We start from the raw sequence: 16,580 nt of genomic DNA on the forward strand, positions 1-16,580 counted from the left end.
AATCTTTGTACTCTAATCATTCTAGCTATATTTATATTTCCTCACATCAGAACCATCATGAATAAAAAAAACATTGGCACATTTGTGTTTCATTGGAAATTTTACTGTCTCGATTATGGTAATACCATAAACGTATGAGTGTTTAATCCAATTTTCAGATTGGGTTTACTTTAAAAAAACAAATTGTGATATAAACTCCATGTAAAGCCAAATATTATATGGCTTGATCATTTTTTGATTTGGACTCACTTTAATCTATCTGAAAAAATAAACATATAAATTGAAATGTTTAACGACTTTTTCTTTTTTTTTGTTATTTAATTTGATTTGATTAACGATTTGTTCAAATAAAAATAAAAATTATTTTTTAAATATGATTTTTGATGTCTCTTATGTGACATTTTGAAGTATAAAAACCTTCATGCTCTTAATTGGGGTTAACTAAAAATAATGATAAGTTTAGGATCTAAAATTATTAAAAAAAATAATAATCAGTTTATGATGTCCTTTTCAATTGAATATTTAAATCTGGTGTAGCCCTGAATTGAAACTCTTATGAGCCATCTTGACATATACAAAAACTTCGTGGTCTTAATCGCATATTAAGTATGGGGTTAATTGAAAAATATTTATTGTTTAGGGTCCAAAGTATAAACAAAATAAATATCCACCAAAATTTGTTTTCAGCAGCAATCAACTTCTTTTCTTCAGCGACATTTGAAGCATTCCATTAGCTTTCTCCTTTTTTTGCTGTCTCTTTACAATCTCCGTCGGAAAAAGGAGATTTTCTGGGGATACAAAAGCAGAGCTTGGTTTAGCTTTGGCTGAGAAGCAAAGTGATCAATTTTTGAGTTTCTTTGATCTTCTGCGATGGCGGTTGCGCCGGCAAGAGCTCGTTCGGACTATGATTACCTCATCAAGCTCCTTCTCATCGGCGATAGCGGTAGGCTTCTTATTTCCATTTCTGTGTTCTTCTTTCGGAATTGGAGATCTCACCAAGTGTTCGCTCTCTTTTTCTTGAAACATTTCGTCCCTCCTTTTGCTATCTTAGTTAGGGTTTTATGATTTAGTTTCGTTTTTGTGCTGGTACTACTTCTACTGAAAGAAAAAAGAGAAATTGTCGACAAAATTAGTTGCATAGTTATATGGTAATTCATTTTTATGATCATTTGTTTTTGCTTTATGTGTATATGTTCAGGTGTGGGGAAAAGTTGTTTGTTACTGCGTTTCTCCGATGATACTTTCACTACTAGTTTTATTACTACCATTGGGTATGTCTTCCTGCAATTGCTTTTTTCCTTAAGATTTGTCTAATGTTATTTTTGTATCTAAGTTTGGCTCACTACTACTGTTTTTTTCCAGAATTGACTTCAAGATAAGAACTATTGAACTTGATGGGAAGCGTATCAAATTGCAGATATGGGACACAGCTGGTCAAGAACGTTTTAGAACTATAACTACAGGTTAAAGACTATGTTTTTGCTTTCAGATTTCAAAACTCTGTTACTTGCTCTTTCGAAGGCATGTAGTTCTCAGCGCAAGTTTTTTAATGCATTTTGGTCCTTTGTTTTATGCAGCATATTACAGGGGAGCTATGGGTATATTGCTTGTCTATGATGTAACGGATGAGTCATCCTTCAACAGTATGTCTTTTGCTTTTATCTTGGTCTTGTTACTATTTTATTTTATCAAGTCAATTTTGGAATGGATTATGAGACTTTGTGGCATCTGAGCACGATTGTTTATAACAGACATTAGGAACTGGATGAAGAACATAGAGCAGCATGCCTCAGATAATGTCAACAAAATTTTGGTTGGCAACAAAGCTGACATGGATGAAAGCAAAAGGGTAAGTAATCTTCAGTTGCATCCTTTCATGACCTATAACTTGTTGTATACTGACGCATAATTTTCTTCTTCAGGCTGTCCCAACTGCAAAGGGCCAAGCTTTGGCTGATGAGTATGGAATAAAATTCTTTGAGACGGTGAGCTAGATAATAACATAACATATTTGCCCTTTATGTTTTTGAGAGTACTGATGTGATTACAATTGTTGCAGAGTGCGAAAACAAACCTCAATGTCGAGTCGGTTTTCCTTTCTATCGCAAAAGACATTAAACAAAGGTTGACAGAAACCGATACAAAGGCAGAGGTAAGAACCACGGAAACCTGCTACTAAAACTCACTCTTCATATTGTATTATACCAACTTTTGAGCTGAATACAAAAACATGTGTGCTGTTGCTTTACAGCCCCAAGGCATCAAGATCACTAAACAAGATGCTGCTTCATCTTCTTCTACAACCGAGAAATCAGCTTGCTGTAGTTACGTTTAGGAGTATGATCGCTCTTTTTTCGCGTGCACCGGTTTTTAATCTTTGCCATCTTTTTCATCTCTTACGTCTCAAATCAGAGATCGTTCTTATGTTGTTACTTAGAACGAGTAGGAAATCTCATTGATGGCTGTGATCTTTATGTCTAATTTGTTATCTCCATAATTCCGTACAATGACCTTCCTGATATGGAAGGCTATGTTGGTCGAAAAACTATGTTAAAGACTTTGGATTTATGAAAAATCAATCTGTTGTAGTGTGTATAATTCTGGATTCGCAGTTCAATTAAGGATTTTTTATAGGAACAAGAGAGCTTGTGATTGGCTACTTGAAAGGGAAGCTCCTGAGCTGGCACACTCTCATGAAGATGAAACAAGCAAGGAAAGCAAAGCATCAGGAAGGCTGAAGTCGACTATTGCTTGTTTAGTATAAATAAGAGAAATTATTCTCTTAGAGTTTAGAGTCTCATGCTTGTTGTTGAGAGTAATCAGACTTTATGAAGCTGTTGGCTACAAACGCCATGAGTTTGAGATCTAGAGTCTCGATCTAGGGTTTGGTATCTTGTAATCGTGTTTACAGAGGTTCAATAAAGGAGATTAGAGCTAGAAGCTTATCATTATTAACTTCTTCTCTTTGAGTGGTGTTCGCTAATTGAATCCAATTGAGACAAAATAAACACGGATTTGAAGAAAACACTGGATAGGGTTGATTCATTCTTTCATGATGTTATTACAATCTCGTTTCAGAAGCAAAAGAAGAATAACAGGACTCTCACAAATTTACAGAGAAGCTAACATTATGTTACTTACACACAAAGGAGGCGACCTCAGAGACAAGAATCAGATTGAGATTGCGATGCACAGTAGAATAACTCGAGTTTTTTTAAATGTAAAATCGAATCGCCTCACGAGCTGCAACAGCCTGTTTGATGACTACTCTGGTTTTCTGGTTTTTGCTTCAAGATGTTTCTCTTCACAGCACTTGATCCTTCTTCCAAAAGACTAGGTACCTCCATTATCTGTCTCATCACAAAATGATTCTCTGTTATATATTAAAGACAAATCCCTCTTTTCGAGTCAACTTTTACCAACTAGGGATCTTACCTTCAAAGCCAGCTCTTCGAAACACTGTTCCACGTTTTGTCTTGTCCTAGCACTACACTCAAGAAACATGCACTTGAGTTCTTTCGCCAGAGCAACCCCTTCTTCTCTGCTAACTCCTCTCTCAGATTCCTGTGATCATATTCTGTTTCATCAAGACAACGATCGAACGACCAAACCGTGGTTGAGAACAAGTTGTGTAATTTCGATTGCAACTCACTCTATCGACTTTGTTCCCAACGAGCATCCTAACACATTCTTGGTTTGTGGAGTAAAGCTCAATCTCCTTACCCCACACATCTACCAAGTTTGTAAATGTCTCCCTTCTCGTCACATCATAGACTGCATTCACAAAGAAACATTAACCAAACAGTTTACAGACAGAGAGATCTCTTACTATCCTGTGATTGATTGATATGATGGACATTACCGAGAATGATTCCTTGAGCGCCTCTGTAGTAAGAGCTAGTCAGTGTTCTAAACCGTTCCTGTCCAGCTACAACAAAAAAACCGAGAATATTATAAGAACCATTAGTTTCCTTTAGGAGCATTAGACTTCTATAATCTAAGCTTAGAATAATCACCTGTGTCCCAGATTGTAAGTTTCAGTCTTTTGCCTCCTACTGTCAATTGTTTGATCTTGAAATCAACACCTACGAGTAATGATTAGATTAGATTAACAATGTTATACGAGTAAGATCCGACAAAACAGATTTGCTTAAACCAAACTAAGACAAGGGTTCTAGATTATCAGAATGAAAGTATCTAACTTGGTAATACTAAAAGCTGAATCATCAAGAAATCAAGATTGTTCAGTCGGTGCAAAGATATATGATCATTAAACAGAGAATTTCCAACACAAATCAGACAGATGATCATCAAATTCAAGCTATTCCAGGAATGGAAATTACTGTTTGATCAACACACACAAAAGACATAAATCTAAGACCTTTACTTGGTTGATTTCCTGGGAACCAAAGAGAAAACAAGTTTAAGAAACTATTTACCGATAGTAGGAGCAATATCTTCAACGGAGCTGGAAATGAAGCTCACAAGCAAGCTGCTTTTACCAACACCAGAATCTCCAATCAACAAGATCTTAAACGACAGATCGTACCCACTTTGCCCAGAAGAAGATCCCATCTTCTATAAAAAACCAAACACAAAGCCCAGATTTGCTTGATCTCTCACCCCAAAGACTTTGTCGATCTAAAATTTTAGAAAAAAAGAAGAAGAAAAACCCTATAGGGAAAGCTAGAAACCCACGAGAGATCAAATGATGATGATGAATCTATTTAGCTGTCTGTAGTAGTGCTAATGATGATGATGCTTCTCTTTGATAATTACATATACCTGCGCAATTCTTTCTCAATTTTATAAGTAGCAATCGAAGAAAAGGAGATTCCTTTAATTGGCCCGTGTTGATGATGATGCAAAGTAAAATTAAATTAAAATAAGAAAGGAAATGTGATGAAGAAATTGGAGATTATATTCTTTACGGAGAAAGAGAAGAGAACGGGTATATGACAAAGAGAGAATTGAAGAAGACACAAAAAACACACCTCACAGTAACGTTTGTTCTTTGCTTTCTCTCTCCCCAACACTTTTGCTTCACAAAACGTCTCTGTCTGGTTCAAGTTTTCTTCTAGGTTCTTTTTGTCTACGTGTGTTCAGCGTTTCGGAATCGCGGTTGCGATTGCCGTTCCAATATCCAATACAAAAAACGGTTGCTTGGTAGCAATCAGCAAACAGTTGGTTTTGGCGGGTTGAGCACTAGTATTTGGGACGATTAGTCTGAGCAGATTCTCATAAATGTAAAACTCCTGAAAATGTAAAAGAAAAAGATAGGTGTAGAAGAGAAGGAACCATACAATTGGTTAAGGAAAGACAGTTTTTTTTTTTTACTTCAAGGGGAAGACAGTTATCGAAGTTTTAAAGAAATAAAATATTTAAAAACAGAAGGTCAATATTTTTAAGGAAATTCAATATTATGAATTTGCTGGTTAAGAGGGAAAAAAAAAAAGCTTAGCTGGCTTGTACCGGCTTTGGCACCACCAAACCGAGTCGTCGTCTTTTCGTCGTCTCTTTTCTCTTCCAACTTACTTCGATTTTCGAAGGCGACGAGAAGAAAAGTATTTTCTCGAATTGGATTTGGCATGGCCGTAGATAGCGGAATGGATCTGCTCAGCGAAAGAGCTGTGTTGATGAGAGCATCTCTTCAGAAGAGTCAAACCATCACCGACAATGTTGTCTCGATCCTCGGCTCCTTCGATAGCCGTCTTTCTGCTCTCGAAACCGCCATGCGTCCCACTCAGGTTCCGCTTGTTTGAGCTCCGAGTGAATGCTTTTTTGTTTTGTTTCTATCCAGATCTGGAATTATTTCTCTCTGCTGACTTGATCGGATTTTGGGTTGACTGTGTTCGAAATCTCAGATTAGGACGCATGCCATAAGGAAAGCTCACGAGAATATCGATAAGACTCTTAAGGCTGCTGAGATTATTTTGTCTCAGTTTGATCTCCTCCGTCAGGTTTCTTTTCACAAAACTTACTTCTCAGTGCTGATTTTTGTGTTCTTCTTCCCGTTCTTGTGAGGTTTAATTCATTGGTTTTGTTTAGATCGATCTGTATAAATTAGATATATTGGTTTGTGAGAGGTCCTTGTATGGATTTTCAATTCTTAGACACCAAATTGGCTTTGTTCGCCGTTTTTACTTTACATATTCTTCCAGTTTCCTGCATAATATGTTTAGCTTCGAGCCTCTATTACGTAAAAGCATATGCACATTCAATTTTTGGTGATCTATTATATTGACAACATATGTCTTGGTTGTGGTTTTAGCTTGCTAGTTCTGAGTTTCTTTGTTTAATTTTTTTGTTTGTAACTCGAATCCGGTTTTTTACTCTGCTCTCAATTCATTTCTAGGCAGAGACTAAAGTACTCAAAGGGCCACATGAGGACCTGGAGAGTTATCTGGAGGCAATAGCTCAACTCAGAAAAATTATTCGTTATTTTAGCAGCAACAAAAGCTTTAAGAGTAGTGATGGAGTCCTCAACCATGCAAATAGCTTGCTTGCGAAAGCACAGTCAAAGTTGGAAGAGGAGTTTAAGCAATTGTTAGCTTCTTACAGGTTCGTGTAATATATAGCACTTCATCTTATGACAAAATTACATGGTTCCTCTTTCAAACTTCTCGCATGCTATAACCATGATTCCTACCCTTTAACTTCAGGGAACACTGCTAGTTGTGGGATTTTGCTACTTTTTCTAGTCTGTGTTTTTCCGGGAACTATATTTGCTCTATGAGGATCTTGCTTATTTATCTTGTCCTCATTCCTCTTTTTGATTTATGTTTGTTATAATCAGTAAAGCCGTGGAGCCTGATCGCCTTTTTGATGGTCTTCCGAACGCCCTGAGACCATCCGTAGACGCTGATGGTGGTGGAAAGTCTTCAATGCCCCACGGAGGACACCACAACGATGACTCAGAAACTGCTGCTTATACACTTCCAATCCTCATTCCGTCAAGGGTATTGCCACTTTTGCATGATTTGGCCCAGCAAATGGTTCAAGCTGGTCACCAACAACTGCTCCTACAAATTTATAGGTGAACTGGTTCTTGGTCATTCATCCCTTATATTTGTACAATTCATTGTCAAATCATGCTCTTAGATTAAGCAGCTAATAATTGTAACATGAGTCGAAGTACTGTGTCAAGCTATAATTGGTTTCAAACGAATATGGCTATACAGTTGGTTTCACATAGTGCTCACCACTCATTTAAAAGAGCTAGTTTATCCCTGGATTCCACAGTTTGTAAGTTTAAATTTGACTTTCCTTTTGCTATGAGTTTAAATATGAACTATGTGATTGTCAGATTTATGATATGAACTGCATAATCTACTGCCATTTCCCTAATACATATTCCAGATGCATCTGTGTGTTTTGAAATTGTTTTTGGTCTCCTCGTATTCAACCTTTCGTGTTTTGTTCAGAGAAACACGTTCTCTTGTCTTGGAAGAAAGCCTGAAGAAATTGGGAGTTGAGAAACTTAGCAAAGATGATGTTCAGAGAATGCAGTGGGAAGTTTTGGAGGCTAAAATTGGAAATTGGATCCATTTCATGCGCATTGCTGTAAGGACGTTATAGAAGGTTTGAAATATTTCTAACATGTTATGTTGACTCCTAACTCAATGTAATTTTCAACAGGTTAAATTACTCTTTGCTGGAGAAAGGCAAGTATGTGACCAGATATTCCGAGGCTTCGATTCTCTTAGTGATCAGTGTTTTGCAGAAGTTACAATGAGCAGTGTCTCAATGCTACTTAGCTTTGGGGATGCAATAGCCAGAAGCAAGAGATCTCCTGAAAAGTTGTTTGTACTCTTAGACATGTACGAGATAATGCGAGAGCTTCATACAGAGGTAATTTTTTTCTCATTTTTCCTCTAATATCATCAAATCGTCATACATTTAATGAAGAATCTTCCGTTAAATTGAAAATTTATTTTGTAGTTTCAGCTTTTAGTGAATTTTCCTGATTTTTAGATGTGCAATATTCTGTACTGTGAACTAGGGTACATTCTTGATTCACCTTCAAACCTGTATATTTGTATAAGCTAGTGAGGTGAAATATTAAAAACAGTCTACTTTTTCCTTTTTGATACACGTTTAATGATTTACTATATTAAGACTCTACTTTTCCTTTTTGATACACGTTTTAATTATTTACTATATTAAGACATAAAACTGAGTTGACTCTACTTTTCCTTTTTGATACACGTTTTAATTATTTACTATATTAAGACATAAAACTGAGTTTGCAACTTTCCATAGTTATGCAAACAGTTCACCACTCACTTCGTAGAGATGCCAAATCTAGCTGCTTTATTTACTCGAAGAATAAGATTTGGAAATTATTATCTTTAACATTTTTCTTCCCATGTGGACTTTCCGTGGATCGGATGTGTTTCGAGCATTGAATACATGTAACAGTCCAACTGAAATACCCACCATAATAAATAGCATGGCAAACAAAAACAATCTAAATAAACGTATGTAAGCTTGCTTTTTAGGACTCCATAATGTGTGATATAATTTGATAACCAGTTGGTTTTTGTGCTGCATTGCAAAAAGGTGGATAACATTAGATGGCGCTACAATCTCATGAAATTTGTGTTCGTTGGCAGATTGAAACAATTTTCAAAGGTAAAGCATGCCTTGAAATCAGAGATTCTGCTACGGGGTTGACCAAGCGGTTGGCGCAGACTGCTCAGGAAACATTTGGTGATTTCGAAGAAGCTGTTGAAAAAGATGCTACAAAAACCGCTGTTTTAGATGGGACTGTTCACCCACTAACAAGCTATGTCATCAATTATGTCAAGTTCTTATTTGAGTAAGTACCTCATATATGTCTACTTGGTTAGGACTAGCCCGGCTTATTTCCTTGAAAATGTTTTTTCTTCTTCTTCATCCTGCTATTTGCATATTGTCTCTTTCCATGCTTTAATATTCACTAATAATCTTTGGTGTCAGCTACCAAGCGACTTTGAAGCAACTTTTCTTGGAATTTGGAAATGGAGACGACTCAAACTCACAGCTAGCATCCGTAACAATGCGGATAATGCAGGCTCTTCAAAACAACTTGGACGGAAAATCAAAACAGTACAGAGATCCTGCATTGACACACTTGTTTCTGATGAACAACATTCATTACATGGTTAGATCTGTGCGAAGGTGAGTTTGGTTTCGCATTTATAGACTGATCAGGGTTTATTAAAAGCATTCAATTTTTGTAGTTGGTTTAAACGATATGTTAATTTTATTCAGATCAGAAGCTAAGGATTTGTTGGGCGATGATTGGGTTCAAAGGCATAGGCGTATCGTTCAGCAACATGCAAACCAATACAAAAGGGTTGCTTGGACAAAGGTTCTTTCTATTAGTCTAAACTATTATATAAAATCTTCATTATATGGTTACTAAGAAAGTAAAGAAAGATTCTGAAGGATGAAATATATTTGTGTAGATATTACAAAGCTCGTCGGCGCAAGGGTTGACCACATCAGGAGGAGGAAGTGTAGAGGGAGGAAACAGCAGTGGAGTGTCGAGAGGTTTATTAAAAGAGAGGTAAAGCTTACGGAAGAAGAAATAAAAACAAGTAATTGTGAAATGTTTATATATTTGGTACTGATGAATAAATAAATAAATATGAAAAAAAAATGGAACAGGTTCAAGATGTTCAATATGCAGTTTGATGAGTTGCATCAGAGACAATCTCAATGGACAGTTCCAGACACAGAGTTAAGAGAGTCACTAAGACTTGCTGTTGCTGAAGTATTATTGCCTGCTTACAGATCTTTCCTCAAACGCTTTGGGTAAAATCTCTTCTTCTACTTTTTTAAAGCTTTTTTAACATATTTGATCAGAATGTAAAACCCTAAGGAGATTTAAACCAATGATCGGTACAGGCCTCTGGTTGAGAATGTTAAAAATCCGCAGAAATACATAAAGTATACAGCTGAAGATCTTGAAAGATTGTTGGGTGAGTTGTTTGAAGGAAAGTCTATGAATGAACCACGACGTTAATAAACAACCAAAGATGATCAAAACTATTTGTGTAAGATAAATCTCTATCGCACTCTTTCTTTTTTGTCTTACCTAATTAGATTTGTTGTCGTTGTATATGGGAGGGTCCTCTTTTTCGTTTGTATTTTTTTTGCTTATGTGTTTTTTAGTAACTCACAAGTGTAAATTACTTGGAGACTGAATTGTTTGCTTTTGTTCACGTTTGAAATAATCATGGCTAATCAGTCTAATAATCAAAAGGATATGAAATTTCTTTTCTTAAATCCATTTCATCGAAGATCTAATATTTTAGGCATTATTTGGGGAATGGTGTTGAAATATGCGACTAATAATAAGTTGATATAGTCGCGAGTTGCTTTGAGACGATTCTGTTAGCTTTGGTTATACTAATTAATCGGCTAAGTAAATGATTACCCTGCTCCCCAAGTTGCTGACTAGCTAACTGTAATTCAAAGTAATCAGAACATATACTAATCAACTAAGGCCTTGTTCGTTTCTGTATCTGGATGCTGTATTTGACTACGCTGTAAAGTCCAAATGTTGTTCGTTTTTTTACAAAAATATTTGCGTTCAGATCCAGTATCTGGATGCAAAGTGATTAGCATCTCAAAAATTTTGATTTCCAATTTTAAATGCTGAGAAATAAAGAGTTCAGATGCAGCGTTTGCATCTAGTTTATGTTAAAAACATTAATGCTCTTACAAAAATAAAAATCTCGATTTTTACAAAGATCACAAAATTTTGATTTCCACGAACATCACAAAATTTTGATTTTCCACTAAGACGAAAAATCTCGATTTTTTGAAAAAAACGAAAATATTTTGATTTCCCGCCAAAACGTTAATTCTCGGTTTCTCGCCAAAAACAAAAACTCTTTGTTTCCTGCCAAAAACAAAAAATCTCATTTTCTCGCCAAAAACGCAAAAATCTTGATTTTCCGCCAAAAATGAAAAACTCTCGATTTCCTGCCGAAACGCAAAATCTCGATTTCCCGCCCAAAAACACAAAATTTTGATTTCCCGCCAAAAACGAAAAATCTAGGTTTCTCGCCAAAAACGCAAAACCTCGATTTCCCGCCAAAAAATAAAAACTTTCGATTTCTCTCCAAAAACGCAAAATCTTGATTTCTCGCTAAAAACGAAAAATTTCGGTTTCCCGTCAAAAACGAAAAATCCTTGCTTCTCGCCAAAAACGCAAAATCTCGATTTTTCGCCAAAAACGAAAAAAATCTTGGTTTCTCGCCGAAAACGAAAAATTTCGATTTCTCGCCAAAAACGCAAAATCTCGATTTTCCACCAAAATAAAAAACTCTTGGTTTCCCACATAAACGCAAAATCTCACTTTCCCGCAAAAAATACAAAATTTTGATTTTCCACCAAAAACGAAAAATCTAAATTTCTCGCCAAAAACACAAAACCTCAATTTTCCGCCGAAACCGAAAACTTTCGGTTTCTCACAAAAAACCCAAAATCTCGATTTCTTGCCAAGAACAAAAAATTTCGGTTTCTCGCCGAAAACAAAAACTCTCGGTTTCTCGCTGAAAACGTAAAATCTCGATTTCACACCAAAAACACAATATCTTGATTTTCCATCGAAAACTCAAAATTTCAGTAAAACTTTTTCCCGTCAAATATACAAAATTATGTTTACCCACAAAAATTGCAAAAAAAAAAAATTATGTATATCTAAAACTTAATTTGATAAATATATCATTTATTAAAAAATAATATTCAAAAATATGTCTTTTTTAGTCATTTGATATATTTTGTATCTAACTATTTTTCTAAATTTAGAAACGAACAATTTAGTATCTAGACGTAACATCTTGATGCAAAACCTAGTTTTCAAAACAAATAATATCTAGATATTGTATCTAGATGCTGATCTAAATGCAAAATCTAAATGCACCATCTAGATAAAAAAATGAACAGGGCCTAAAACTAAGCATCTGATTGATCGGTGAGGTGCTCCATTTTTTTTTTGTCGTGGTTTACGTACTCAAGTAATCGGCTAATATATCATATTAATCGACGTAATGTATAATTCAGTAGCTAGACGCTCAATTATTTGTGTATGTGTCTGGTTTTATATACTCTAAAAGAAAAATGTTGGCGCTAAACAGTAAACACCTTTCAAATGTCCCATAAGGCGATATGTTACTTTTAAAAAATTGGTTTGGATCATATATAAAAAATTTTATAAAGAATTCCTTAATGCAAAAATAACCTAAATCGTTGTTTAACAACAAGAAACCGACCACAACCTTATTCTTGAACCGGACAAGACAATAGACTCTATCGACATGCATACTTAAACAAAACAAAAAGAAAAAGAAATAGATTTATTCGTAAATTAGTGATGAGTGATCAGTGATGAGATGGGTTTGTTGTTTAAACACATGTTTGGTAATGTCATATATATTTTTTGTTAAGTTTGGTAATGGCATATTCCTTTTAGAAGATCCAAATTCTCCCAACATCTTTACATGGACTTCCCCCATTTCCATCATCTCCTTCCACTTTTTCCAAAATAATAATTTGATTTTGTCATCTTTACACGGATGATAATTCTTACTTTTATTCCCCTTTACACCAATCATCTATTATTTTTTTCAATATTCCTTTATACTATAAAGACATACTCATGAACTCATATATACAGTTCTACATACAAATGCATTGTTCATAAATTGTTTCAATGTTGGTCTACCGTATAATACAATATATAAACTGAACATTCGTATTCACTTTCAGATACAGTTTAGGAGAAAACAAAAGATAATCTATATATTATGAATAGATACGCGATACAGTGGGTACACTGAGTTGATTGGTTAGTACTGAAAAAAGAGTATTTTAAAGAAAAAGTGGAAAGAACACTATAGCTTATGTAATGGGTGTTTTCAATGTCTCTTTTAATTTGTCTCCATGACTAAAGACAAAGAGAGAAGCCATATAAACCCTAACAGCGTCCATTGTTAAAACTCTCTTTGGCACAACACCAAACACTCAAAATATGGCCGTCCCCTAAAGAAAGTACAGATGAAGAACTCTCTGATTCTTTCATGAAGATCTCGCCAATAAAGGGTTTTGATGAGAGGTTCTCAGGTTTCTCTTTAGGGGATGGCCCAAAACACAAGAGTTCTCAGGTTTCTCTTGGAAACTATGGTTATGAATTGTGTTTATGTGTAGGGTGTTGTGTGAATGATGATCATCATCATTATCATTATCATTATCTAGTGTATATGGTGATGGTGATGATGATGGTTGTGTGTGAATGGAGCGATGAAGATTGCATGAAGGTTGATGAAGACAAGCTTGATGTGTCTTTTGTTATCCCTCGTTAGGGCAACTTCGATCCTTTGGCAAGCTTCGGTTCCCCTCGGAATCAGCAGATTATCACTATCTTTCTCTTACTCTCTCCCTCTCTCTCTCTTTGTCTATGTTAATTACTTCTTTGTTTATTTTGATTCCGGTTTGGTTTGGTTTAAGTGTGTGTGGGTGGTGTTGTAATCCTGTGTGATGCACCGTTCAAGTGTGTTCCTATCCTATTTATGTGTGTGGAATAAAAGAATATTCGGTTTTTATATCTAAAATCGAATAGCAATTTCCATTTGTATCCTTTTTTTTTAACTTGGCTCTATTCGTAGCCCCATTTATCCCCAATTAAAATATGGTAAATTAAAAGACTTAATAGGAGTATTTATGAAGAAACCCAAGAGAAACTTAAAACAAAACCGTGTCTAGCAAGCTATGAAAACTCTTATATACGATTGAGATCGATATACTCAAAAAGTCAAACCTGGAAAAACCTGATAAATCATCATCTTATAGCATATTACATTAAAAAAAAAAAAAAGTGGTAGATAAACCATGGGATAAAATACACATATACCGAATATTTAAAAATATTCTAAAAAGGAAATGTGTATCTCTGTTTTGGTGATCCAACAGGGATTCTTCGTCAACTTGGTCTTCTCCTCTGAGATGATTAGCTTAAGTTTTTTTACCTCTTGTTTGAGTTCTCGAATCATATCTTCAGAAGCCTTCTTCTTCTTCTTCTTCTTCTCTGAGATCGTTAGCTTGAGTTTTTGGACCTCTTGTCTGAGTTTCCGAATCCGATCTTCAGAGGTCTTCTTCTCCAAGGACACCTTCTTAAGCTTTGAAGCCAGCCAATCCACTTTGAAACCTGCTTGTGTCACATCAGACAACTCCTTCGAAACTTTGATCAGTTTATCATTGGTTAGATCACGTAGAGGCTTGTGGTAAAGACTCTTGATGATGCCGAGTACAAGGTTCATGTATCTTGTCCTGAGCTCATCGTCTTGCAATTTGACATTCACTGCAATTTCTGGATATTTCTGAAAAATCCAGTTTGCTAAATTCACCTGCGAAGGCTCAAGAATGAAGCCATGAACAGTTATCTTTCTTTGTCTCTGCAATTGGTTCCCCATCACTTTGAGAAACCAGCCGATAAGAAAGCCTAATTGAAATCGATCATTACTAAAATGCCAGAACAGAGTTTATTTCATTCGTTGTTAGCTTCGTATGATTGTCAGATTACTCCTTCTGTTTATATGAAAAGATATATATAGGTAACAGGATAAATTAATTTGCAAATTTTCCTATATCAATCGAATTCAATCTAGGAAATATTCAAAAAAAGATAACTTCATCTAACAAATAAAGGAAAAAAAAAAGGGAAATCGTATCTCTATATATATACTGATTTTCCTAAATTTCGTTTTGCACGGGGATTTAGTGAAACATAGGGGTTTTTTATTGAAACAAGCTAACAAGAAAAAGAAAGAAAAAAACGAAATCAATTATTTAACCTATTAAATGATTTTTTCGATATTATTTTGAACTAGGAGTTAATGAAATATACAACAAGGGAATACCGAATACAAAATTTACAAATCAAAACGAAGCAAGCCAATCGAATGAAAAGATTGATATAAAAAGCGACTGTAAAGAAAAACACAACTAGGTTTTCCTTCTCAGACAAGGCATCTTTAAAGACAGAGCAAACTCATTTACGAACCAAGTTGAGATCTCCAACAAAGCTCCGATCTCTTTAAGCAGGCAAGCACACATGAGATTATTCCGGCGATCTATATGACACTCATAGACGAAACTACTGCTATCACGATAACAAGATTACTGTCGAAGCAACATGTGTTAAATCATATTCATTGACAACGACCTCAAGTGTAAGTCGATGGGGATGTAACGCATGTCGTTTCCTATGAGGAAGATTTGCACATGTTTTATGAAGTATGAAATCACATTTAATACATGATTAGAAATTACTCTCGTAGATAAAAAAATAATACACACTTGAAAAAAACATTCTATATGGATGTGTTTGGCATAGGGTTAACTAGTTTGGGTGTTTTTTCAAGCATGTTATAGAGTAACTGCTGTTCATGTATCGAATGTGATTTCGTCCTCCATGAAACATGTGCAAACGCTCCTCGCAGAAAACAAGAGGCGTTACATCCCCATCCACGTATACTTAAGGTCATTGTCTATGGATGTGATTGATTGATTAAAAAATGTAACTATGACTGCAAACCTTGTTATTGCGAGAGCAAAAATTTCATCTACGAGTATATATAGATGTCACTTCCGACTAGATGAACCATGAGCACCATTATTTTCTAGCTTTAGACGACGCCCAAGAGAAGCTAGCGTCACCATGCCGTGTCTGAAAAATAGTCAACTATTAAGTTGCATCGACCGTAAATTTCTTTTTGGCGTGCGATCTAACCATACAAGCCAACAAGTCAAATAGTGTATAAACACGAAATACAAACTAGTTTTTCCCAAAGAGTTTAGGATTTAAGGTTTAGCTAGAGATCAAACCTGGAGTATCGATGTGAAGACTCTCTCTCCGCTTGGCCATGTGGAATCGAGAGGATAAGAACTGGTATACTCTTCAGATTTATCTGATTTGATATGTGCATTAGGGCATGACCGCATGAGGAAAGAGTTTTTAAGAGTATTTACAAGATGGACTTGTCGGGTGAGAATCTCACATCATGAAGATTAGGGTAGTTCTTGTGATAATGTTATTATCCTTCTTTCTCTTTACTTATAATTAAGTTATAAAGAACAAAACTCAGCGTCTCTACGCACATGGTTGTCTTCTTATGATAATATAGAAAAAATATTAATTAATACATAATTGTTTTTTCAGATCTTGATCAAGAATAGATCTACACAGTTCGTCTCGTGACAGCCTGTTTATATTATTTAAATAATCATCATTAGTTACTACGTTCAATGTTATCACGTGTCCGATCCATACAGTCTTGTGTCATGATGTCTTGTTTTTGAATTAAATCCTTAAGTTTTTTTAATTCTTTTTTAAATAACCACTGATTGTAGTTTGATCATTTCAACTTTCTAGATCCGTAGACCGCCCTTTGTTTCTTGGGGATGGTGAGGGGTTGTTTAACATTAGGTTATTTGAGATATGAGTCGAGTCTTGTTGTATAGAGACAATTTTTTTTTGTTTAAAAGTTTCTTACGGGCTGTAGCAAGCCCATGGGCTATACCAAACC

General features: G+C 35.3%; 5 protein-coding genes across 9 annotated transcripts; 3 read left to right on the top strand and 2 right to left on the bottom strand.

The window, feature by feature from the left end:
• Nucleotides 1-694: 694 nt before the first annotated feature.
• LOC18019434 (ras-related protein RABE1d) lies at nucleotides 695-2,598 on the top strand. 2 transcript variants are annotated; one of them, XM_006398739.2, is made up of 8 exons: nucleotides 695-943; nucleotides 1,199-1,271; nucleotides 1,363-1,463; nucleotides 1,578-1,643; nucleotides 1,752-1,849; nucleotides 1,923-1,985; nucleotides 2,060-2,152; nucleotides 2,252-2,598. In XM_006398739.2, the coding sequence occupies exons 1-8, from the start codon at nucleotides 871-873 to the stop codon at nucleotides 2,333-2,335; spliced, it is 651 nt and encodes a 216-aa protein (XP_006398802.1). In that variant the 5' UTR covers nucleotides 695-870; the 3' UTR covers nucleotides 2,336-2,598. The 2 variants fall into 2 exon arrangements, with proteins under 2 accessions (XP_006398802.1, XP_024012264.1); XM_024156496.1 differs by having other exon boundaries at nucleotides 905-943; nucleotides 1,199-1,275.
• Nucleotides 2,599-3,014: 416 nt separating this feature from the next.
• On the bottom strand, nucleotides 3,015-5,174 carry LOC18019435 (ras-related protein RABC2a). 4 transcript variants are annotated; one of them, XM_006398742.2, is made up of 8 exons: nucleotides 4,995-5,174; nucleotides 4,699-4,785; nucleotides 4,440-4,578; nucleotides 4,017-4,085; nucleotides 3,863-3,928; nucleotides 3,653-3,774; nucleotides 3,436-3,564; nucleotides 3,015-3,350 (listed from the first exon to the last, which is right to left on the bottom strand). In XM_006398742.2, exons 3-8 carry the CDS (start codon nucleotides 4,573-4,575, stop codon nucleotides 3,237-3,239), a joined length of 636 nt encoding a protein of 211 aa, XP_006398805.1. In that variant the 5' UTR covers nucleotides 4,576-4,578; nucleotides 4,699-4,785; nucleotides 4,995-5,174; the 3' UTR covers nucleotides 3,015-3,236. The 4 variants fall into 4 exon arrangements, with proteins under 4 accessions (XP_006398805.1, XP_024011918.1, XP_024011919.1 ...); XM_024156150.1 differs by having other exon boundaries at nucleotides 4,440-4,785; nucleotides 4,995-5,171; XM_024156151.1 differs by lacking the exons at nucleotides 4,699-4,785; nucleotides 4,995-5,174 and adding an exon at nucleotides 4,786-4,986.
• A 278-nt stretch (nucleotides 5,175-5,452) lies between these two features.
• LOC18019436 (exocyst complex component EXO70A1) lies at nucleotides 5,453-10,268 on the top strand. Its single transcript, XM_006398743.2, has 12 exons — nucleotides 5,453-5,747; nucleotides 5,865-5,960; nucleotides 6,356-6,561; nucleotides 6,797-7,036; nucleotides 7,425-7,563; nucleotides 7,639-7,851; nucleotides 8,616-8,821; nucleotides 8,962-9,162; nucleotides 9,256-9,355; nucleotides 9,453-9,553; nucleotides 9,655-9,801; nucleotides 9,895-10,268. Exons 1-12 carry the CDS (start codon nucleotides 5,589-5,591, stop codon nucleotides 10,010-10,012), a joined length of 1,926 nt encoding a protein of 641 aa, XP_006398806.1. The 5' UTR covers nucleotides 5,453-5,588; the 3' UTR covers nucleotides 10,013-10,268.
• Nucleotides 10,269-12,939: 2,671 nt separating this feature from the next.
• Nucleotides 12,940-13,605, top strand: LOC18019282. Its single transcript, XM_006398744.2, is given in 1 exon segment — nucleotides 12,940-13,605. A coding segment is annotated over 1 exon segment (384 nt). The 5' UTR covers nucleotides 12,940-13,076; the 3' UTR covers nucleotides 13,461-13,605.
• A 202-nt stretch (nucleotides 13,606-13,807) lies between these two features.
• LOC18019283 (MATH domain and coiled-coil domain-containing protein At2g42470) lies at nucleotides 13,808-14,465 on the bottom strand. The gene is made up of 2 exons (XM_006398745.2): nucleotides 14,022-14,465; nucleotides 13,808-13,813 (listed from the first exon to the last, which is right to left on the bottom strand). Exons 1-2 carry the CDS (start codon nucleotides 14,463-14,465, stop codon nucleotides 13,808-13,810), a joined length of 450 nt encoding a protein of 149 aa, XP_006398808.2.
• Between the last annotated feature and the right edge of the window lie 2,115 nt (nucleotides 14,466-16,580).

Source organism: Eutrema salsugineum, unplaced genomic scaffold (assembly GCF_000478725.1).
Source record: "Eutrema salsugineum unplaced genomic scaffold, Eutsalg1_0 scaffold_2, whole genome shotgun sequence".
NCBI classification, from domain to species: Eukaryota; Viridiplantae; Streptophyta; class Magnoliopsida; order Brassicales; family Brassicaceae; genus Eutrema; species Eutrema salsugineum.